Source organism: Eleginops maclovinus, chromosome 3 (genome assembly GCF_036324505.1).
Source record: "Eleginops maclovinus isolate JMC-PN-2008 ecotype Puerto Natales chromosome 3, JC_Emac_rtc_rv5, whole genome shotgun sequence".
Classification (NCBI taxonomy): domain Eukaryota; kingdom Metazoa; phylum Chordata; class Actinopteri; order Perciformes; family Eleginopidae; genus Eleginops; species Eleginops maclovinus.
Genome location: NC_086351.1, coordinates 13,918,926 through 13,943,961, shown reverse-complemented (window position 1 = coordinate 13,943,961; position 25,036 = coordinate 13,918,926). Strand labels below are relative to the sequence as shown.

The window sequence follows — 25,036 nt, the reverse complement described above, 5'->3', positions numbered from 1 at the left end:
CAGCCCCAAAACATCACTGCTTTAGAGGAGATCTGCATGGTGGAATGGGCCAAAATACCAGCAACAGTGTGTGAAAACCTTGTGAAGACTTACAGAAAACGTTTGACCTCTGTCATTGCCAACAAAGGGTATATAACAAAGTATTGAGATGAACTTTTGTTATTGACCAAACACTTATTTTCCACAATAATTTGAAAATAAATTCTTTAAAAATCAGACAATGTGATTTCCTGGATTTTTTTTCTCATTTTGTCTCTCATAGTTGAGGTATACCTATGATAAAAATTACAGGCCTCTCTCATCTTTTTAAATGGGAGAACTTGCACAATTGGTGGCTGACTAAATTCTTTTTTGCCCCACTGTATCTCTATTATGGTACAGACTTAAGGCACTGCTGTGATTCAAAAACCAACCAACCAACCACAAAACTGCAGATCTCTTGTGGCCATTTGCTCTGTATTTAAAAAACTACTCCCTCGATCAACACAGTTTTAGCGCACAAAGGCATCACAAGTAACTATTTAATTTTACATTTATTTAATATAAAACTCACATGAATCAGACTACATTGGGTCTAAATGCTTTTATTTTGCACAATGTTTACAGCTTGCATTGAGGGTCCTTTATATGAAGACAAGCAACAAAAAAAAAACATTACATTTGTTACTAGATTGTTTCCAGTTCCAGTATTTTTTATTTTGTGTAATGGAAAATCCTATACTTCAGTGCTAAGAGCTGACCCTCTGGTGTCCCCTGATTTTGTGTCACTGTGGGATCCAGAAACTTCCTCCTGGAAGGCGGTCTCCAGCACAGCAAGGATGGATTTACGGACCTCCTCCTTGAAATCTTGGCCAATGAACACATACAGCAGTGGGTTTAGGCAACTGTTGAGAAAGGCCAGGTTGGTTGCAATAGGGCTACCAATAGTGATGACATAGCCCAATGTTTCACTGCGATAAGTGAAATTCAGCAGCTCAATTAAAGTCATGATGTGAAAAGGAGCCCAGCACAGGAAAAAAGTGGTGATAACTGCAGCGATGATCTTAAAGGGGCGACTTGACTGGCTGGCCAGGGTGCGGTTTCTTCTGAGACGATGGATTATCACAGCATAGCAGGAGACAATGACAGTGAAGGGGACAACGAATCCCAGGAGGAAGCGGGTGACGGTCATGGCCTGATGGCGAAGCTGACGCAGCTGATTCACAGACAGTGTTTCATAGTCATCAGAGAAAGCATAGTTGTTGTAGCAATTGATGATGTCTTCATAGAAATATGATCGCCCAGTGTCCCTAAAGACGAAGTATGGTGCGCTGAGAATCAAAGCCAGTACCCAAACACCCAGACTCACCCAGGACGCCTTGCGTACACTCCGGTGATTCTGGGCCCAGACAGGCCACACCACAGACACACATCTGTCCGCACTGATCACCATCAAGATGTAGACACTGGCAAAGATGTTCAGAATGCTTATAGTGCTGTTCAGCTTACACATGAACTTGCCAAAAGGCCAGTGAAAATTCTGAGCTATGTACACCACACTCAGGGGTAAACATGCTGTGAAGAGGAAGTCAGCTATGGCAAGGTTGAGGAACCAAACTGTGTTAACTGTTTTCTTCATCTTGAATACGATCACCCAGATAACCACTCCATTCCCGAGCATACCGAGAACAAAGGTCAGGCAGTAAATGACAAGAGACATGGTGTTGAGAGACTGTCTTAGAACAACATACTCATCAATAAACACAGATCTATTAGATTCAGACATGTCTGTTGTGCAGCTGTTACAGGAAGGGGTAGTCGGCAGCTCCATTGTTGTATTGAGACCTGCAATGGTGATATGAGGAAACAGTATGAACAACGTTTCTCAAGCAGATCTTGAAGTTTAACATAATCAAGCACAGTCAAAGCAAACAACACAAGTCAGGTAGAAAAGCCCAAATATACATTTCTGTGTTTTATCAAGGGTGTCCCAAACAGGACTCCCTTTTGGGCTCGATTTACCACATATATGATTTAGATTGTATCTTCTGTGGTGTATAATCCATCTTTACATTGACAATACTGTTTAATACTTTGTTGCTTATCCTGTCTATAATTGATACACCGCAAAATGCATATGCTAATCCTTTATTAATAATAATAATAATAATAATTATAATAATAATAAATGTTTCAACATTAATTGGAACAAATGAACTGACCTAAATGGCCAAGGCGTTTTACCAAAAAAAACAGAAACAAATCTAATTTTCCATATGTATATACTGTATGATGAACATGTTTTGTCAACTGTTTCCAAAGCATTGACCCACAAACAAGCAAGTCATCTGAAACAAAGTGATTTAGTTTTAAGTATACATTTGAATTATTAGCGTTATTGTTTATATTAAAGCATTTTTAAGAGCTTTCTATACCTGTATACCCAAAATCAATGTTCTTGTTTCCTTTTAACAACCTCTTCAGATTAATATTGTGTAAAAAAAATCACATTCTAAGAATTGATAACATACCTTCCTTGAAGTTCTCCATGTGGTTGAGGATAAATCTCTAGCAGAAGTAATACAATTGGCACAATAATATTAGCTAACCATGTGGGTTGTGACACTATTGACCAATTCGAGGCGGAGACATGGGCAGAATCCATCCATCCAAAAAAGTCTACATCTTCTGTGTGCAGTTACATTTAACCTATTCAAGCACTGTACTTACATTTCCTCCTCATTTTCTAAAACAATAAAATAGGCTTTATTGATATGATTTATAAAGGGGTGAAAAATGCTACATGTTACTGTTTTGAGCAGCACCTATACATTTGTCAGTCAATCAACAACACGTAGGTTAGATAATCTAATGTCCCCTCCCTTTACCCTCTCCCCCTTTGTGCAATAACTTAACAGCATCATCTTTTAATAATTGAGGTTTTCCAACAGTTTTATAAAGTAGCAGTTTACTTCCTGCTTTAAAATTTCCACTAGAACCTGGAAACTTGTACTGTGCTGCCTCTGTACATCTGTCCATGCAAGCCAAAGAGAACTGAAATTAGATTGTGTCCTTTTCTTTCATGTGATTTTGATACATATTAGTATAAGGGAAGTTCAACCAGTCTTGTTCCATCCTGTTTTGTAATCTTAAGCTAATTTACTTTAATATTTTTAAAGGCATCATGAAACTGCAGTTGGCCTTTCCTCATAAGTGCTTCCTCGTATAGGCAACATTTGAGGAAGTACACTTTGCTTCCAAAGTCATTGTTGGCATCACTTTCAACTACTACCTCTGCTACTTCTAATACTCAGAGTGTAGGAATACTCTGTTACAAGTAAAAGCCCTACAATCAAAATGTTACTCAAGTACAAGTACACAAGAATTAGCATCAAAATATATTTAAAGTTCCAAAAGTAAAAGTGCTCATGGTCCATTTCAGAATAATTTAATTACAGCGGGTAAAATAAGTATTGAGCATGTCACCATTTCTAAAGGTGCTATTGACATGACATTTTCATCAGATGTCGGTAACAACACATGCAATCCACACATTCAAATAAATCAAACCATAGATGTCCATAAATTAAGTTATGTGTATTAAAATGAAGTAAAACCTTACTGAAATGTATTTAATACATACATAATGTATTGCTCAGGTGTGATTTTGGCCCATGCCTCCACACATATAGTCCTCATGTCTTGAAGGTTCCGTGGGCCTCTTCTATGAACTCTGATCTTTAGTTCTTTCCATAGATTATCTATTGGATTCAATTAGGTGATTGGCTGGGCCATTCTAGCAGCTTTATTTTCTTTCTCTGAAACCAATTGAGAGTTTCCTTGGCTGTGTGTTTGGGATCATTGTCTTGCTGAAATGTCCACCCTAGTTTCATCTGCATCATCCTGGTAGATGGCAGCAGATTTTTATCGAGAATGTCTCTGTACATTTTTCCATTCATCCTTCCTTCAATTATATGAAGTTTGCCAGAGCCATATGCTGAAAAACAGCCCCACACCCTGATGTTCCTACCTCCAAACTTCACTGTTGGTACGATGTTTCTGGGGTGATGTGCAGTGCCATGTGACTTCCAAACATGGTGTGTATTATGGCCTACAAAGAGTTCCGTTTTGGACTTATCTGACCAGACTATATTCTCCCAGTATTTCACAAGCTTGTCTAAATGTTGAGCAGCAAACTTCAAACAAGATTCAACATAATTTTTTTTCAGCAATGGAGTCTTGCGTGGTGAGCGTGCATACAGGCCATGGCGGTTGAGTGCATTACTTATTGTTTTCTTTGAAACAATTGTATCTGCTAATTCCAGGTCTTTCTGAAGGTCTCCACAAGTGGTCCTTGGCTCTTGGACAACTCTTCTGATAATTCTTTTCACTCCCCTGTCAGAAATCTTGCGAGAGGCACCTGGTCGTGGCTGGTTTATGGTGAAATGATGTTCTTTCCACTTCCGGATTATGGCCCCAACAGTGCTCACTGCAACATTCAGAAGTTTAGAAATCCTTCTGTAACCAATACCATCAATATATTTAGTAACAATAAGGTTTGAAGGTCTTGAGAGAGCTCTTTGCTTTTACCCATCATGAGATCTTTCTTGTGTGACACCTTGGTAATCAGAGACCTTTTTATAGGCCGTCAGTTGGGACTGAACCAACTGATATCAATTTGCACTGACATGGGGCAGGATTGCTTTCTAATTACTGATAAATTTCTGCTGGTGTGTTGGCTTTCCATGCCTTTTTGCACCTCCCTTATTTCATGTGTTCAATACTTTTTCCCTGTGTCATTCCATTTTAATACACATAACTTAATTTATGGACATCTAATGGTTTGATTTCTTTGCATGTGTGGATTGCATGGGTTGTTACCGACATCTGATGAAAATGTCATGTCAATAGCACCTTCAGTGTTGTGCCAGTTCACAGCTTTTCTGAACTAGTTCAAGTTCAGTTCATACATGCTCAAAGTGAACAGTTCACGTTCAAAGTTCACAATTTGAATTCTGAACTAGTTCAAAGTTCAGTTCATTTCACTTTTTTCGTGAAATATTCAAATAAATACTTTTTTTCACACTACGAGCTAGAAATCACTATACGTTCTTTGAAACTGTTCATTGTAGACATTTGCTCATAACACTGCTATTGTGGGTTTCTTAACAGGTGCTGAAACTTGTAGCAATACAGACAAGATAGACCAGTTCTATACTTAGTGCAATGAAATCTACTAGCATTCAATTAAATAAAGAATATATAATATGAAATATGAATATATTATTTGATATATATGATATTATATATACCTATGTGTGTGTATGAAATGAGCAAAACTCTTGAATTGCATTCACACTGGATGGATGTTTTAATTCAATGTGCCGTTTCAAATTCGAGAAGGACGTTGTCGATGTCCTAACTTGTTTTTGCTGCGCAGGTGGACACATCTTACACAGGAAGGAAAGATTTTTGCCGTCGGGGTCTTGGTTTGCAAGAGTGTAAAATTGTTTTAAATGTTCGTGAGGAGAATCGGAGTCCGTCTCCGTGCCATCACTTCCACTAGCCATCTTGTTTTTTTAGTTTTTTTTTTAAATCGCAGCGCTTTCTCTCACTCTCGTCATTGGTCTCTGTCTCTCTCTCTCTCTCTCTCTCTCTCTCTCTCTCTCTCTCTCTCTCTCTCTCTCTCTCTCTCTCTCTCTCTCTCTCTCTCTCTCTCTCTCTCTCTCTCTCTCTCTCTCTCTCTCTCGAGCCTCCAGCCCTCCGCGCTCTCGGCGTTGCTATGCCTAAGCCGCTCTGCTGCAATTCATCATGGGTAACGTCGTGCGGAAGCCAGTACGTTTCAGCTATTCAACTCAACTATTCTCAGCCGGACACTACGTTGCCCGCAATGCATTGCGCATACAGTGCCAAAACTATTTCTGCGTTGATACATGATTTAAGCGGCACCTACAGGAGGGAGGAACTTTCTCTCTCGTTGCGTTTCAAAAGAGAAAACAGATGTCACTCAGTTTTCAATGGAAAACAAATGCCAACGTTCATTTACAGTGATGTCTGCCGTTCATGACACATAATGTGAACTAATTCACGTTCAAGTTCTTTATTGAAAAATGTGTTGCGTTCAGTTCAACGTTCACGAAAAAATGAGCGTGTTCAATGAACGCGTTCTTTTGAACTCGTTCACGCACAACACTGAGCACCTTTAGAAATATATTTACTGAGAAAAATGGTGACGTGTTCAATACTTATTTTACCCGCTGTATAAGTTTGGTTATAATTATTATGCTTTGATAAGTGTTATCAAAGCAGTCACTTTACATTTTAATTGGACCCCATCAATGAAGGTCAGCTTTTATCAAACCTATTTAACAACTATAATTTAGTTCAGTCAGACAACTCACTTGTTTCTTTGATATTAGATTTATTAGAAGCAGCTTATCGTTTGAGTTTGGCATCTAGGCTTGGGGCTCATCACTCCACTGATTTACATAGAACATTGAGTGATGATCAAGCAGCAGCATTAGCGAGGCAGAGGCAGGTAGATCAGGCAGCAGCGGCAGATTTAGGAGAATGTGTTTGGTTAGTTGCAAGAGTGGCAAGGGGCGTTATGTGCGAATGTATCATTGGTGCTCGAGTTGACTGCATGAACTAGCTCGCAGGATTTGCCTCATTAAGTGAACTTTCTAGAGACATTTAAAGAGCTGTTTACATTTCATGTCGCTTGTTAGACGCTTTTATATCCAAAGCGACTTACATACATTCAATACTGTGGACAATCGCCATAAGAGCAATTTGGGGTGAAGTGTCTTGCCCAGGGACAAAATGACATGATGGCTGCAGTGGGGATGGAACCAGTGCCCACCTGGTCCAAATATCAACGTATTATCCCAGTGAGCCACAGCCTTCCATCTGAGCTCACTTGTTTGGACTTTCGTTAAACATTACCACAATTGACTCACAGTATTCGACTAGCTTCATTAGCAGCAGAGTATTGGCCCGCACTTATCTTTTACTTTTAGATCATATTAAAGAACAACTTAAAGCTCACAATGACTTACAAAATACTTTGTATAGCATTGTGAAAAAGTAAAAAGGGACCTAACAGTTTTATTGGTTTAAGTCTTTACATAAAGAGTGCACAAAACGTATTTAAATCATCATAAATACTTTGTCAGCTACAAATTCACCATTGCCGTTTTTATCTGAATTGTAGGACCAGAGGCATAAGCTATAATTACCGAGTCTGGAACTGAAAGCCTACTCAAAATATTTATACCTAATCACAAATGATTGATGATTTTCCCACTTCCTCACTTCTTTACTGGAATAGCTTTAATGCTGCGCTACAAATCTGTTTGCACTATTAGAGGTAGGTCTATATTAAAGGATGTTAATGAATCAAAGCGTTTTCTTTTCCCTCTGAAGTTTTCTCTCCTCGATCTGTGAAGCGCCTGATGAGTGGAACAGCTCCCTCTACTGGCAAAATATTTTAACACCAGCAATAAAGCGAAACAATGAAACGTTCATCCTGTTTTTGGTTTCTTCTTATCAGAGATGGTAAAAGTACTCATATATTGTACTTAGTTAAAAGTAGAAGTACCAGAGCATAGGAATACAATGCTACAAGTAACATTTCTGCAATCAAAATGGTACTTAAGTAAAAATACAAACCTATTAGCATCAAAATATAAGTACAGAAAGTGCTCATTATGAAGATTCAGAATAATATATATGATATGTTTTGATTATAATTATTTATGGATTCATGCGTTTATCAAAGCTGGTAAAGGTGCAGCTAGCTAGTTAATGACATTGTATACTGCAGGGTAGCTTGTGAATTTACTCCAGGTGTACCTACAGCATTTTTTAATTGTTGATTAATAATGATTATATTTCACATCATTTAGCCAAATCTGTAAAGCAACTAAAGATGCTATTATTACATGATTGTAGTGGAAATAAAGTACACAAGTTACCTCTGACTTGTTGTGTAGTAGAAGTACAAAGTAGCAAAACATGTAAATACTCAAGTAAAGTAGAATGACTTAAACATTTTACTCAAGTAGCACTTTGTAAATGTACTTAGTTACTATCCACCACTGCCTATTACTAAGTGTTACATTAGATTCTTGTTGATCGACATACATGTTGCTCTCAAAAGATAAAAGAGATTGGATGCTCACTGTTTGATGAAGTTAAGTGGTGATTATGAGATGCAAACAATGAAGTGGAAATAAAATTTTAATAATGAAGATAATGGTAACAACACATAAGCAGTCTTTATCAGCTTCTATGGACTCTTGGTACAGTTGGACACTTAGGCTATAACTATATATATATAAAACGTTTTATCATTTACATTGTTTACATAATAATACATCTTTTATAGAAACTTCATGTTGAATCACATATGCCACACGTACCAAAGTCAAAACATAGAATATGTGTGCCATTGTATTCACTGATTGCTTCTAAAATGATAAGATTTGGTGTTTTTCCATTTTGATTGTAAACGGATATATTATCTTTTCGGTAGTTACAAATCAATTAAGGAACATAGGTTTGTTCTATAAAAAAGTTCAGAAAATGATACATTTAAATGATCAGATTATTACACGTTATGCATTTACTCACATTGACTTATTTACTTTTAAAATAACTAACAATGATTTAGAGATCAATCCATGCCAAGTTTACAATGCAGCTGCTATTTTAAGCAACACTGTGTAAAGGTAAGTATTAGGCTTACATTAGCCCATGATTAAAACAATGTTTAAAGCATGAAGTAGACATGTAGCAGTTAAATGATACTTGACATAAAAAATAGACATTACAGAAGGATTTTTAGTAAGCATTATTATACAGGATAAATGAGTAATGAGATCATCAGCCCACCTCATTTCCCTTTATGAACCCAAAGATGGCCCTTTGTTACCCCTTCGGATGCACCCAACTTTCTGATATTCGCACTTAGTGGTATCATTGGTTCAGTTGGACTAGATGTTTGAAGGGCAAGTTCCTCAGCTAATCGCTATTGCTTTTCAATATAGTTTAACACATATTTTATTCCAGGGCAAGGAAACAGTAGTCCAGTATATTATAACAAGCCATATATAGTCTCAAAATGCATTATCTCACAAATGCATCAAAAAAGGATCTAGAAGTTATAGTATAATATTAACATACAGCCAACAGATTGTAAAGCCTTGAAAGTTGTCAATCATATAACTAATATCAATACAGGTGCCAGTACCAGGTGCAATGTTTAAAACGTACAAAATGTTTACAGACCGCCTTGAGGGTCCTCAAGCTTAGCTCCAAAACCAAAACTTAGTTATTTGTATATACAGTGACATCTATGTACAGTTACAGTATCCATATCATTGACATCTTATACTTCAGCATCAGAAACAGACTTTTCTTTGCTCCGACTCGTGACCATTGAGTTTGTGTAGGTATAAGAGCGAGAAACCTCTTCTTGGAAGGCAGTCTCCAATACATTCAGGATGGATTTACGGACCTTATCCTTGAAGTCTTGCCCCATGAACACATACAGCAGTGGGTTAAGGCAACTGTTGAGAAAAGCCAGGCTGGTTGCTATAGGAACTCCAATGGTGGTGATATGGTCTAATGTTTCACTTGCATGATCAGCCATGTGATTTACTAACTCAATTAAAGCCATGATGTGATAAGGAGCCCAGCACAGGAAAAAAGTGGTGATAACTGCAGCGATGATCTTAAAGGGGCGACTTGACTGGCTGGCCAGGGTGCGGTTTCTTCTGAGACGATGGATTATCACAGCATAGCAGGAGACAATGACAGTGAAGGGGACAACGAATCCCAGGAGGAAGCGGGTGACGGTCATGGCCTGATGACGAAACTGACGCAGCTGATTCACAGAAAGTGTTTCATAGTCATCAGAGAGAGCATAGTTGTTGTAGCAATTGATGATTTCTTCATTGTTATATGATCGCCCAGTGTCCCTAAAGACGAAGTATGGAGCGCTGAGAATCAGAGCCAGTACCCAAACACCCAGACTCACACAGGACGCCTTACGTACACTCCGGTGGTTCTGGGCCCAGACAGGCCACACCACAGACACACATCTGTCCACACTGATCACCACCAAGATGTACACACTGGCAAACATGTTCAGAAAGCTTATAGTGCTGTTCAGCTTACACATGAACTTGCCAAAAGGCCAGTGAAAACCTGTAGCTGTGTAGGTCACACTCAGAGGCAGGAATGCTGTGAAGAGGAAGTCGGCCACAGCGAGGTTGAGGAACCAAACTGTGTTAACAGTTTTCTTCATCTTGAATCCAGTCACCCAGATAACCACTCCATTCCCGAGCACACCGAGAACAAAGGCCAGGCAATAAACAATGAGAGTCATGATGTTGAGAGACTGTCTCAGCTCAGGATGCTCGTCTTTGTAATCAAACTCATCCTCCTCCTCATACGAAGAGCCATTTCTACCATTGGCGTCTGTTGAATTGATGTGATAGAAAGGAGTAGCTGTCATTAGATCCATCATTGTCTTAAGACCTGCAACAAAGGGACAACAAATTTCACCTTTCAGTAATTTATCTAGATGTGAACAAAATACCGTAATAATACTTAAGCATAACGTTTTTATAAATAATTTTCAATTAAAAGCTAGGATATTCATTCCAATCTTAAAACGACAAATTGTACCTCCATTTATGTCTTGCTCTAAAATGCTATTCACATAGGCACGAGTCCTAATTCCTATTTGGAGTTTATTGTAGCAATTTCGTGAGCCATCACAAAAGACAAATATTTCCTAAGAAGAAGTTTTCTAGCTTTCTGTGCTAGTTAGAGGATTCATAATAGGACTTTAAAAGTTACACTTAAGTGTCACTCTACATGCAGATGCATAAGGCGCGCACATTTCATACTGAGTAAATTTACATCAGTGCACATATGGGACGGAAACACAAAACACAATTTAACCATTAAACAACTCTTGAATTAAAGCAAGAGTCCTTAGGCGTGATAAACAGGAGTCAAAACCCAGATCAGATAGTCTTATTAACAATATCACAGTATTTGCATGTTAATGAGTTAAAAAGACATTTGTCCACCTCAAAGAATTGCAAATCTCTGATACGAAAACTGTTGCCAGTGCAGCCTGCATCGGATGATTTTATATTGTAATTCCTCCTGAGCTACGGTTTCTGAGTTTAACAAGGTATAGCACCTACCGTCTTTAAAGCGCCAGTTTGATGAAGAGGTGGCCTCGTTGCAGAAGACACCGGACAAATCTGACTAGTCTGTTGAAATCGGGAGGATCTGATCCCCGACTCCTTAAATATGTGACGTCATCGCACTCATGAGGCGGGACTTCAGGCTGCACCCCCCCACCCCCACCCCACCCTAAAACCCATTAAACCTCTTGTACTTTGTTCTTAAGCCATTATTGTAAGCATTGCAGCTTAGTAAATATATTGTTAAGTTAAAAAAACAAAACAATTTTGGCGTATTAAATCGATACATTCAGATTGAAGATTGAGTATATGGGTATAGTTGGTTCTAACATGCCGCTTTCTCAATACTAGAGCTTATCTAGAAGTTGTCTGACGCAAAAATCATGCCAAGACATGCCTTCTTATTGATGAGCCAAACAATAGTCATTTGGGAAACTCCAAAAGTGAAAACACAAAGTAACCAAACAACCAGTGGCGGCTGGTGAAAAAAAATCTTGGTGGGGCTAGTGTGCCAACAGATTTCCCTGCCTAATCTAGCATAAGCATTCAAATGAACAGTCGGAAAATGACTACAGTTCCACAATAATAATTTAATTTCACAGTTTCCAGCTTCACAGAAAAAGTAACAATTTACAGCTAGGCCTATATTAGACTTTATGCTATCAAATACTATACAATACAATCAAGGGATAAATTAACAACAAGGGTATGATTTCAGCTGAATCTATACAAATCAACAGTGAGTGAGTGAATGAGTGAGTGTGGGTTGAGAAGAGAGAATGAAACAGAACTTTCCTATTAAAATGTAACATATACAAAGAATTTAGAACCAAGTTATTTTCAAAAAATTTTACATAAACAGATTATTTTAATACCCTCTCTCAAGGAAAAATGCATTTACTTGGAGAAAACAGCATCAGTGCCATACAGTTGTCATTGCATGTCACAGCCTGAGAGAAACAACAAAGCATTCTCCACAACTATATTACAATTACATACTATAATATTATTACATATTGCCCATTGAATGTAAAATAAACATAAAAGACACTCTCTGTGCCTGTTCCTCTCTGTGTGTCTGTTCCTGTGTGTGTCTGTTCCTCTCTGTTCCTCTGTGTGTCTGTTCCTCTCTGTCTGTTCCTCTGTGTGTTTGTTCCTGTCTGTTCCTCTGAGTGTGTCTGTTCCTCTCTGTTCCTCTCAAAAGCACCACAAAAATGTACACAATCGATGATCTTAGATAAAATATTGCGGTTTTTATCTACCTCTTCATTGTGCCTTCTTACAGCGATGCGGTGCCCATCATCGAGCTGCGTTGCTATGCTAATCTTTCCGAACACAGCTAGCTTTACGCAGTTTTCCATGTGAACTTTGGATCGATCGTGCTTCTTGATCCGTTCAGAGAGGTGTTTTAAGTCAGTTAGTCCAGTCTTTGTCCAAGTCGAATCACATTTGTCACTTCTGAAGAGGATACAGGGGAAACAGAAAAGTGCATTGGCTGCTCCACAACCTGCCAGCCACGTCTTACGGTTGAACCAGCTCCGACAAAAACTCAGTTTGTAAGATTTATCTTTCAGCTTGATTTGCTGGGAAATGCTGATTTCAGGCTTGTCGGGTCCCAGCTCCTTAACGAGAAGTTTTTCCTCCGTCGTCCGTCTTGCAAAAGGGTATATTATTAACGATTTCACCGAATTTGGTGGAAGCTGCTCTTGAACTCCAGTTGTCACCGCCATCGCCATCATCTCTCTTCGTCGTCGCGCGTATTTTTTCCCCACGTAGCGTAGGACAGAGTCTGGGAGTCGCACTACGAAAAAAAACTATCGCTGGCTCCTTATGTAGCTACAGCAATCCTAAACCTTCACGCATTTTACGTAGCAGTTGGGGCTAAATTTCCAGCGCCCCACCGGCGTTAAATTTGGCGACGTTGATAGGCCAATTATTCATAATTTCCCCCTAGCAACCATAACCGGATTGGCTGTTTAGCTGCCGGTCAGGGGCACTTTGCCGATCGCCCCATGAGAGAATGATACACTGTCTGTCAGTGGAAATTCACTGTTTAATGAGTGTTAGTTGGTGGAAATGTTGTTTAAATGATTTAAATTGCATGTAGGCACACACACTATTAAGTAAAACTGACATTGATTTAAAAATATATATACAAAAAATATTTTTTCCCCTCAACAGCTGGTGGGGCAGAGCCCCAGCGCCCCCTATGGGCCAGCCGCCTCTGCAAACAACTAAATCCATAAATTGTGGGTTGTAGATATGATTACCTGAGACAGAAATGAGCCGAGACTTCTCATGTGTACCATCCTGCTGCGTAATGTGTTTTTCTCTATGTGGGTTGACCTCATGGTGGCTTGAGGTTAAGTGTGTTTGTCACTGTGCGAATTAACATCTGAAGACGTAGGTTACTTATTTTTAATGTCCTCCTCTCTTTACCCTGCAGCACATAAGAAAGTCACTGCAACATCTGTCGATAATTTAGGGTTGCCGTGCAGTTTTATAAAATAGCAGGTTACTCCCTCTGTGCCCCTGTCCACTTGATGCTGGACACACAACTGCGCCTCTGTAGGTTTAAACCTGAAAACAAAAACAGCATCCTATTTTGCACTTTAAAGGTCATCTATTATGCAAAATCCACCTGTTCATGTCTTTTATTCATACATATATGTCCCCTCTGTGTAAAGAGATTCAGGAAAATGTGTACTGATTCATTTAGATAAGTACCTGTCTGAAATGTAGCTGATAAGATTTTGGCAACGTTGTGATGTCACAATGTTGTTTTAGGTAATGCAACCATTAGCCAATAACCAACCAGGGTAGCGCCCGCCCACCTTACCACCTGAATCTCCTCTTACATTGTGTTATTTTAAACCAAACATCTTGCAGAGGGGCGTAGGGAGTGGCAGTTCATTTGTAAACAGACACAGAATCAGCACTTTTGGAACAGGGCTGAATATGGCATGCTAAAATGCACAATCTCTTCAGAGACATGTTTTGTATATATCTGAGACCTATAATATATTGCTGAAAAAGAGTATAATAGGGGACCTTTAAATTCAAATTCTTTTTGAAATGTGGAAACACATTTAAAGTGCTATCATAATCGTAGATGGACTTATTGAAAGCACTACTGATTGCAGTCAAACAGTAAATAAAACAGGATTTCTTTCTTCTGCAACCTAATCATTTACTGTTGAAAACAAAAAACAAAAATGTTGCAAAAACTTAAAACAGGGGATTCTTGGGAAAGGATAGGATATTTTAATCAATCATTACACTGAACCACACATTCCTGGAACCTCTTAAATTCACAGTAAAGGTGCATAACTGTAGGCATCACTACAGAGCAGTATATGGCAAAAACCACAGACCTGATTGCAACCCTAAAACAAAAGGGGATTCATCTACCCACCCTGAAGCAAACCTAAGCTGTAAATCTTAGCAATTTCATCCTTCAAAGCCTGCTGTGGCACATTGCTGCTGCTTTTATATTCCAGATATAGCCAAGTTCTCAGTCACGAAAATGGAAATCTATCTAAAGACCTTGCCGTGACATGGACCTACAGATTGGTTGAATAATTAAAAGAGTAAAAAACATTATTTTGAACAAATAACAAGGCAAACCAGAAGAATTGAAGGAACCTCAAAACTCCCGAACTCACTAAAACTTCATGCAGTGAACATGTTTTGTTATTTAAGCACGGGGGGATTGTTGGCTGGAGAGAAAGAAAATCGGTCTCATTTCCCCCGAGTGCAGTCCTACCTTTCATTGCGAGAGAAATGTTTCATCTGGGATTGACTCCATGGTCGTATTTCCTCCCACATGGTTCCTTTTTCTCAGTTCTTCTACAACGCTACCCACACGTTTTTTCCCCCTACAAATCGTTTGTGGAAAATTGCAAAACTTGATGAATGGTCTGTTTCCTCATTCCGAGTGTTCTGTGTATTCTCACTTTCCACGTGCAAACAAACTGATGTTGAACAAAAAATACTTTTTATGCAAGATTCCCTTTTTATTAGTTCATGTGACTCAATTTGATATCCTTGAAGGGCATCTCAATACACAAACTTTGACATGAATTAAACAAATGTTACGAGGAACTTGGCCAACAGAAACAAACTTGCTGGCAAATAATTTTGGGGGGAATTGAATTTGAAGTTCTGCAGTAACATATAAAACCATTATATAAATATTATGCTCCAAATCAAAGAGAACTTAAAACCCTACAGCAATAGACAATATCTATTTATCTGTCTGTATTTTCCAAAGATTAAGAGTTTAGGAAAAACAGATAAGAGCCACTCCTAAAATTGATTGATATTTCCTTAATTTCATAAAAAACTCACTGGGTTGCACACAAAAAACATGGTATAAAGAAATGTAAATCTAAAAATGTGATCTAACTGTGAAACAAAATGACGCTCAATATCTTGAACTAATCAGATTCACACAGTGTGAGCTGCCATAACTTGCCCTACCCTAAAAAAAGAATCCCCCGCTAATGCATACACACACCACACAGGAACTATGTACTGCCAAAAGTCCAGATGTGAGGGGGAAGAAGGAATGAGAGAGAGAGTCAAAGAGGTATAGGGACACTGCACCCCCTCAGTCTCTGCATGACTTCAGAGCAACACCCTTATTTAAGTGTGTGGGAGGACTTATGCCTGTGTTATCATTGCCTTTATTCTTTTGGATACCCCCCCCCCCCCCTTTCTTCATCATCCTTTCACATTGAACTATTCAGCCCTGTTTGCAACAGTAAATCACATTACTGTTTGAGCTATGGTCTAGACAGTATAACTACTTTATTTAATTTGGTTTTGACCCTCTTTAGCAATACGTCCACTTTTCATTTTCTGTGCTTAAATGTGCTTTTTGCATCTTCTGCCATACAGTCTTCCAGAAGAACTTGAAGGCAGAGCATTTTGCTGGTGTCTGTGGGGGATATTAATAGCTATCCCAAGGCTATAGTTTGAGGGAAGCCTTCAGAGCCGAAGGCTTGCCAGAGTTCTTGATTTGCCAACCCAACATGCAATTATGTTTGTGCCGCACAAATACCAATTTGGGTGTGTAAAACAACTAGTGGAGGTTTAAAGAGAATTTAGTTTTAGTAGAGGCTGATTGATGCAGTCTGAGCTTGGGGGTTTATTGTTAACTACAGCAGCTGAGTGGGTGGGGTAGAAACCTGAAAGGCATAGCTAAATGTATGCAGTGTGTTTGTTTCTGCTTGTGGGACAATGCAGTACTCAGAATGTGACTCCTGCTCCCATCATCACTGTAATACACCCAGTACTTTCCATCGCTGCTGAGTGAAAAACACTGTGAGCTCACAGTATTCTTAACTCCTCTTGTGAAATGTAAGTATATTACTAGCTGTTGTGTTGAAACCAGACTCCAGTTACACTGCAACCAAGACACAAATAGTGGGAATCTGCAGCGTCCTGAAACCTCAAAGGTTTGTTGATCTTGTTGCGGTGATGATTGGAAATCAACCTTTGTCTTACGGGTGCGGAGAGGTCAGGAATTTTGTTTTTCGAGTCGAAACCGTTGCCAATGGCTGACTGACATTTTTTTTCTCCATGAAAAACACCTCACACAGGGAAAAAAAGCTAAACCTCAATAACCCAAACCACTTCCTTACATTCGTCCCTACTTTCAACCGCAATGCCTGGTCCCCCTCAGCAGACCTAAAGGATATGAATAATCAGCATGGGCTCTGTCTGACAGAAAACAAGGCTGGCAAGGCATGAGGCATACAATGATTCAACACAGAGCACTCTCCGTCTCTCCGAGGGTATTCTTGGGTACGGTGGAATGGGGTTAGGGGAACCGGAACTGGTTAAACAGGGAGCACCAGATGGTGACAATAATGGAAGTTATGATCCTTTCCATGTACTGTAACTAAGCTTAATGTTGGTAAATGGTGGGAAAAAAAGTGGTGGCCATTATTTAAGGTCAATGACAGTTTTAGATTGCATGCAAAGTATTTATCCACTTTCTTTATTCATCAAGTGGATCACATCCTGGATGTGGTTTTGCATGTGTGCAACTGAAACCGGCATCTGGGTGTCATATGTGATACTATCAAAGACGTTTCTTGGCAATTAGCTCAAGGACTCTTTGCATTTGTTGCTCATTTTAACGATTTTGGAAATTTGGTTTTCTCTAATAAATGCCATTGAAATGTCCTATAGCCTCATGTTTACTGTTGAAAACGTAATGAAATTGTATCACTAGTGTAGTTCCAGAGTGAAGAGTAAACAAACAAAACAGTGAACACAAAAGCACCCTGAGAATGAGTATTTTTTCTCAGCAGAAGGTTGTAGTGGATGCAATTGAAGAAGAATAAAATAAAAGATATGCAGGTTGTAAGAGGAATGATGCAGACATGAGTGTGCCACACAGTAATGATGGGGGAGAACTTGCCTGTGCTGGATGGGAATGCGTTATATTTTAGCCTTAAGTGTATAATCATAGGGTTTGGTTAAATGTACCCTCACGTTTAAATGTTTCCCTGTCTGGTGCTGATAAACACCTATGCTCATACATGAGTAATGGAGACTTGTACCTCTCAGTACTGTACGTCTCCAGTCTGCATTGACTCAGCAACGATAAGCAGTTTCCAATGTCAAAACAGTAAGAGTGCTGATTTCCTTTGAACATCTCATACCCAAACCAGAGAGATAGAGGAGAGTGATACATATGTTTCCTAGGGGGATTACAAGATTTCATTTTAAACCTTTGAATCATGCAAAATTCTGTCTTACTGTAAAGGAAAAACATTTTCCTTTTAACTCATAGAAATTGTTTAAATGGCGCAAAAAAAAATTGCACAAAAAACATTCTGTGTTAGTTACAATAAAAACATTTTGAATAAAATAAATGAACAAATACATGCTTTTACTGTCAACAAATGACTCTTTATGGATAATATACAGGAATCTGAAAATGCAGTTTTTTGGTTAGTATTATTTCATGTTGAAGGTGCTATGTGTAATGCCTGGAAACATGCCCAAAGAAAAAGGTCAGCATTTCACCTCTTCTACTGGTTCCGTAAAACATACATTTCCAATCATCAGTTATTAAAATTCATGTACTAACAAACAGCAGGACTAATAAACACACAATTCGACCAAGTTTTTGGAACTCAACAACACAGTTCTCTGTTAATCTCCATGTGTGGAGTCAGCCTATAGTTAATCTTAGTAAACTGTGTTTTTACTGTGCCACTAAAAAGAGACTGTGGAGTCTGTAAACGCTTTGATAGTTGGTATATTGGAATAAACCCAAAGTCGCAAGTGTAAACGCCAGCAATAGAAAGTTTGCTATGGACGGTTTGCACTGGCTAAATTTGAGGTACTACAGCCACAATTGAAGGTCCATTTCCCTGAGCTGAATCCTGCTCTTTTAAAAAAAAAAGTAAATGTTTTTTTTTTTGTTTCTCTGACTTTAAATTTCCTCCAATAAACCATCTATCCAAATGCACACAGACCCATTCCCTTCAACCATTGACCCCCGACAGCTCTTTTTTTCGTTATCTCATGATAGGCTAGAGGCAGTCTGGAGCAGTCTGGAGCTACAATGTTTCACTTTGGCCTCTAGAGGAGCAAGTGAAATCAATTGTATGCCAGTTGTATTAGCTATCTCTGCTAAACAATACAGAACTCCTTTGATATTATGTCAACCCTGTAAACACTTAATATTTAGCTGAAAATGTGGATCATGTTTTAATTTGAATGTGACAGCTTGCTGATTAACTGACATCCTTTCTCGTATGAGTAAGCAGAACATTAAAACAATAAAATAATTCTACATATATTTCTTGATTTCGGCTCTCTGGATGATGGAAATGACACATTTGCTATAAGAAAATGAACTATCCAGGAGCGTGTGTTTAACAACTTGAATTACACCCATATACCAAGTTTTACTCAACATCCACAAGTGTGAATGTTCATTTATGGTCACTTAAAGGCAGTACTCATTATATCCAGTAATTGATTGTGAAATAACCCTCTTATGAAAAACCTTGCCATCGTGCCATAGTTTTATAGAAAACATGCTGATTCCACAGTAAGCTCTATCTTACAAACAACTGCTCAAAATCTCAGACTGAAAGCATGCTGCAAAAGGGGAATTCCAAATGTCAGTGTTTGCAGTTCAAATAGTTTACTTTTCCAAGCAGTTTTTCCCCCAGTTTGTTTTTCTGTCTTTTACAGTATGCTGTAAATTGTTCTTGGGAAATGTAACACATGTTTACCCCTGATGCTAGAGGACCTTGAGAAAATGAGATAAGAGGATTCATATACCTGGAATCCAGAGGGTGAATGCACATTCAATCTTCTTGCCAGACTGACGGCATGAAGCTTTTCCTTCTTTTGACTCTCTTTGGAGGGGCAGGTATAGTACATCATTTATATATACTGTAAAAAACCGGAATGTGTGTCATTAAATGGTTGCACAGACTAACATTTTGATGATGATTGATGTCAATAACATAATTTCTCTGTTTTTGTCTTTTTTCTAATGTTTCAACAGCTGCAGTTGCCCTGAGGGAAGATAACAAGATTGTTGGAGGTTATGAGTGTCCAAAGAATTCTGTGCCATACCAAGTGTCTCTCTACACTGGGTACAACTTTTGTGGCGGGACTCTTCTGTCTGAGGAGTGGGTGCTCTCTGCCGCACACTGCAAAACAAAGTAAGAAATACACGCATGCAGAACCAAACTGTTAGAAGCTGGTAAACACTAATAGATTGATATTAAAGCTTATTTCTTCCAGGTCAGATATAGAAATTCGGCTGGGAGAGCATGATATCTATGAACCCGATGGAACTGAAGAGCACATTATGTCTGCCAAGTTTATTCGACACCCTGACTACAACTCCGGCACACAGGACAGTGATATAATGCTGATCAAACTTAGTCAACCTGCCACTCTGAACAGCTACGTGCGCCCTGCTGCGCTCCCGTCAAAGTGTGCCAATGACGGGACAATGTGCCAAATCTCTGGATGGGGGAATATCCGTCCAAGTGATGAGGGATGTGAGTCACCAGATTGTGTGAGATTGGACCAAAAATGCCATTTCTAACATTATTGTATATAAAAACATGACTGTTCTGTCTTTTCCAGCAAGGTACCCTCATAAATTGCAATGCATGGAAGCCCCTATCCTGAGTGATGACACATGTTTTAATTTGTATCCTTTCCAAATCACTGAAAACATGATCTGTGCTGGGTATCTAGAGGGAGGGAAGGACTCCTGTCAGGTAATATAAAAAGGGCTGCTGTAACACAAAATACTTGTTTCTGCCTCTATATGCACCAATCCTTTTTTGTTGTATCTTCAGGGTGACTCTGGGGGTCCCATGATGTGTGACGGAGAACTCCAGGGAGTCGTGTCTTGGGGGAAAGGCTGCGCTCAACCGAAAAAGCCTGGGGTGTACACAAAAGTTTGCAATTACATCTCCTGGATCAAGAACACCATGGCATCTGGCTGAGCAGCATATGACTCAAAGCATGTGCATGTGAACTGGCAGTAAAGTCAACTACATGTGATGTGCCGTGTGTGGTTTTTAAGTCATTACAATAAGAACGTGTGTCTATAAATATAAATTCTTGAATGAAAGGAAAGAAATTTGCCTCTTACACCCACTTCGACTTTACATTACAATGACTTGATAGACAGGTGTTTTGCCCTGCAGGTGTAAACAACAAGTGCCCTGAAAAGCCACTTCCACTGCCGCCCATGCTGTCACAGTATTTGATTCGAGGAGCTTTCACTCAGAACAAGTTTATAATGAATAGGCAGACATGTTCCTTGCTCACGGAGGGCTTGGCAGAACACAGAGTAGTTGAAGAAAAAACCTGCTATTTACAGTCAGTAAGACACAAAGGAGCAATAAATGCTGCTACACTGCTCTCTGTGGGCTGAAACTGTAAAGTATATTGCACACTCTAGCCACACTCCACCATCCCTGATTATGTAGCACTGTCTGCAACAAATATGGACCTTAAATATTTGACTATTCAGCTACTTTTTTTGTAGATGTAGTTCGGCCTGAATGTTGTATGTGTTTGGAGTAAAATAGAAACATTATCAACCAGAGCTTTTCAGTTTTTATTCTCAAAATTATTAAGCATATACATAATACAAGACAATAAGTCAATATCTAAACTGCTCTGTTACCTCTCTGTGATAGCTCCTAAACTAGGATTCAAAGAACAGCATCAGGTGCACTTTTGGAAAAGCTCAATCACAAAATGCTCCAGTGACTTGTGTGTATTTTGGTTGCTTGGGTGTGGCACAGAGCAGCAGGGTGAGTCACGAGGCATTTGCTTGACCATAAAGAGGCCTAACGAGGACTCATTTATGCACAAAAAATAGCTCTTTATTGCTATGCAGCATGTTGGAGGCTGCACCATTGAAAACCTACCTTTGGACAGGTTGTTGTTTCTGGCAACACACATGTGCATGTTTTGAATCTTACAGAATTCCACAAACCATGTTCACAAGCTCTTAGACATTATGGTAGCTTCGTAGACGAATCCTTCTCCTTTTGCAAATGCACAACAACACAGTTATTCCTCAGCGACTACATTGACTATCCAGGGACAAGTGGGAAAGAACAATTTTAGCCATGACAATTTAATGAAAATAAAGCTTTCAAAAGGAAAGAATGAATAGATACCGAATTCATAGATTAATGTTACAACACCTTGTATGGTGAATTAAAATGAACAAAAAATGGTTCAAATGAATACAGTTTTGTAATTGATGAAAACGCACAGATGTCTTGGAGTAAGCCCACGTATAATAACATGTGCATTAAGTCAAGCCAATTCACCATCCCTAAACAAATTGACTGGCTCAGCCTCCACACATGACATCAGCTGCCTGGTGGCTTCTATTTGGGTTGACATTAAGCATGTTGATGGCTCGGGCCAGCTCCTGTGGGTAAGGGCGGGGACCTTTCGTGAGCGGTCAACAGTTTGCCTGTAAAGTAACTCCCCAGGGATGTAATCATGGTTTTAAGTCAGGATAGTGGCAGCAACTGAACCAGCAGTGTTAGGAATCTGAAGGCCCAGATTAGTAGAACAAAGACAAGACTTCCTTTGACTCATTGACATCAGCTCTACTCCTTTTGTATTAAACTTCACCACTAAAACGTTTTCCACTACTTCTTAAAACTTAACTACCACTTTGTTTTTTTTCTATTTTGCAGTATCAGATAGGAACCAGCAGAGGGCAACATCCAACCTGTGTACAAGCTTGACTGAAGCATCTGAAATTACTTAAAACGTAAGTTACAGCTGTAACTATGGTTCTGTGAATCCCGGATGACCGCCAGAGGCGGTGCTTTAAGCACTGGATATGTCCATCTTGCGCAGGTCGAGTACCAATACCAACAAAGTCACCTGTGACCCCACGTGACACAAGGCTATATCTGCCGGTGTCATCAGAGGATCTGTTTCCAGAATCTTCTCGCGAAAAAACTAGGATTCTGAGTGACAGGATACTCTGGCGGTCATCCGGGATTCATAGAACCATAGTTTCAGCTGTAACTTACGTTCTATTTCATCCCTACTGACCGCCAGAGGCGGTGCTTTAAGCACTGCATGACTTATACCAACAATGTCATGAAGAATCCAAGCACATACCCTAATTGGAAGCAGCAGAGCTTGGCAACAGGACCACGCCCAAAGGATGGAGAGTGGCGACATTGACCCAATAAAACCTGGAGAATGTACCAGAAGACGCCCACGATGCCGCGGCGCAGATGGTCTCCAGGGGCACCCCTCTCAGGGCAGCCCAAGATGTTGAGATGCTCCTTGTAGAGTGGCATCTAATCCCTGATGGCAGGGGGCGGCCACTGGCCCCATAGGCATGTGAGATGGTGTCTACAACCCAGTGGGACAGCCGCTGTTTAGAGAGAGCACAACCCGCTTTAGTGCCGCCATGGCAAACGAAGAGCTGCTCTGACTGCCGTATACAGGCGGTAGCATCAATGTACGCCCTTAGGGCACGTACAGGGCACAGCAACTCAGATGTGCCATCCTCCTGATGACTACCAAGGCGTGCAAGCTGGATAGGCTGATTGAAGTGGGCTCGTGGAAGCACCTTGGGCAGGAACGCCACGTTAGGCCAAAGGGTAACACCTGAACCGTCGGAGTTCCACCTCAGGCATGTATCGCTCACAGAGAGGGCATGCAACTCCCCAACTCGCTTACCTGAGGTTATGGCAAGCAGAAATGCTGCCTTCATAGAAAGCCACTTAAGCCCCACCTGGGCCAGGGGCTCGAAGGGAGGAGACGATAGGGCATCCAGCACCAGGGGTAGGTCCCAAGCAGGAGCCCTCAGGGTGCTAGTGGGACGCTGCCTTAAGGCCCCTCTCAGGAAGAGGGACACCAACCTGTGGCGCTCCACTGTGGCGCCTTCGACTCCGGCATGTCGGGCACTGCCCCCTCCGTCCAGGAGAACCAGAGGGGGCAGTGTCTGGACTCCTCCGAGGCAAAGAGGTCCACCTCGGCCCTGCCGAAAAGGCCCCAGATTGTCTCTACTACCTCCGGGTGAAGCCTCCACTCCCCCGGTGGAGGCTTGTGCCGGGAGAGGAAGTCTGCGACCTGGTTCAAAACCCCCGGTAGAAAGACGGCCCGGATTCCATGCGCAAGATAGACAATAGAACTCCCTCATCTGGTTAGTGCAGTTGCATATCTGACATTTTCGTCACTAAGTATATTGATTTGCATACCACATGTATGCAAATCAATATACCATCATGACTTTCAACTTCAATACGAGTGGTGGTAAAACGTATTTATGTATTATGTATGATGTCTTCAAAATCTTAAAAAGTACTTAATATACAGATGACCAATTTCAGGCTAACATTATATATCTGGATGATATATAGATATGCATTAAGTAGTTATAGTAGCTAGACCTATAATAACATAAATTACAGTAGATACAGCTTATTGTGGTGGAGTAAAAGGGAAGTTTGAAAGTTAAGTTACCCTGTACCCGTTAACCAGTAATGTACAATATAAAACTTTGTTTGTACAAATTACTTTGACCTGCACTCACATCTGCACACTTATGTATCATTTATTTTACATTTTTAACTTTGTGTGAATATGTACTGTCCTGTTTTTCACTCTCACCCTGTTGCTGCTTTAAACTCCTGAAAATAAATAAAGTTCCATCTTATATTATTTCAGTCAGACAACACACGTGTTTCATTCATATGTTTATTAGAGCAGTATATAGTCTGAGTTTGGCGTCTAGGCTCGTGCCTCATCACTCCACATAATAACATAGAACATTAAGTGATGATTAGATAACTAAACCCCGAGCCTACAGGTGGAAGCTGGGGAGGAAGCTGGGGTGGTGGTGGGGCAGGCGAGCATCGCCAACGTGAACGCAGCAGCAGCAGCAGCAGCGAGGTAGATGTAGGTAGATCCAACAGCTTAAATAAAGCAGATTTAGGAGACTATGTACGTTATGGCAATATATGATCAAACAAAAGTTCTACTTCTTTATTCCTTCTTAGTTTATGTGACGCTCATGTACAGTACAGTTGAGTCGGGAAACTTCTTCTATAGTATTAAAGTAAATAGTCCTGTTTGAGAGGTCCCAGACTTACATTCTTTGTTTGAAAAGAAAAAGTAAGCTGCGCAGATTTACGCACAACACCTCAGTCAGAGGGATCACCGCCTTGTTTCTGACGTAGGGCTGAGTCAGTGCGCTTGCAAATGTGTAACCCCCAGACTTAAAAGAGGCTGCGGCATTCACCCGAGCCTATAAAGACAACTACCTTCAC

At 39.9% G+C, this 25,036-nt stretch overlaps 3 protein-coding genes across 3 annotated transcripts; 1 reads left to right on the top strand and 2 right to left on the bottom strand.

The window, feature by feature from the left end:
- Nucleotides 1–568: 568 nt before the first annotated feature.
- On the bottom strand, nt 569–2,661 carry LOC134861558 (chemerin-like receptor 1). Its single transcript, XM_063878850.1, has 2 exons — nt 2,511–2,661; nt 569–1,824 (listed from the first exon to the last, which is right to left on the bottom strand). The coding sequence occupies exons 1-2, from the start codon at nt 2,527–2,529 to the stop codon at nt 716–718; spliced, it is 1,128 nt and encodes a 375-aa protein (XP_063734920.1). The 5' UTR covers nt 2,530–2,661; the 3' UTR covers nt 569–715.
- Nucleotides 2,662–8,202: 5,541 nt separating this feature from the next.
- On the bottom strand, nt 8,203–11,296 carry fpr1 (formyl peptide receptor 1). Its single transcript, XM_063878849.1, has 2 exons — nt 11,205–11,296; nt 8,203–10,524 (listed from the first exon to the last, which is right to left on the bottom strand). Exon 2 carries the CDS (start codon nt 10,511–10,513, stop codon nt 9,371–9,373), a length of 1,143 nt encoding a protein of 380 aa, XP_063734919.1. The 5' UTR covers nt 10,514–10,524; nt 11,205–11,296; the 3' UTR covers nt 8,203–9,370.
- An 8,129-nt stretch (nt 11,297–19,425) lies between these two features.
- LOC134861564 (trypsin-3-like) lies at nt 19,426–20,815 on the top strand. The gene is made up of 5 exons (XM_063878859.1): nt 19,426–19,614; nt 19,753–19,912; nt 19,995–20,257; nt 20,346–20,482; nt 20,564–20,815. Exons 1-5 carry the CDS (start codon nt 19,542–19,544, stop codon nt 20,711–20,713), a joined length of 783 nt encoding a protein of 260 aa, XP_063734929.1. The 5' UTR covers nt 19,426–19,541; the 3' UTR covers nt 20,714–20,815.
- Nucleotides 20,816–25,036: the final 4,221 nt, after the last annotated feature.

Coding starts and splice junctions, on each gene's coding strand:
- fpr1 (XM_063878849.1), bottom strand. CDS start 10,513: ATGATGGATCTAATGACAGCTACTCCTTTCTATCACATCAATTCAACA.
- LOC134861564 (XM_063878859.1), top strand. CDS start 19,542: ATGCACATTCAATCTTCTTGCCAGACTGACGGCATGAAGCTTTTCCTT. Junction 19,913..19,994: donor GCCGCACACTGCAAAACAAA/GTAAGAAATACA, acceptor TATTTCTTCCAG/GTCAGATATAGAAATTCGGC. Junction 20,258..20,345: donor CCGTCCAAGTGATGAGGGAT/GTGAGTCACCAG, acceptor TGTCTTTTCCAG/CAAGGTACCCTCATAAATTG.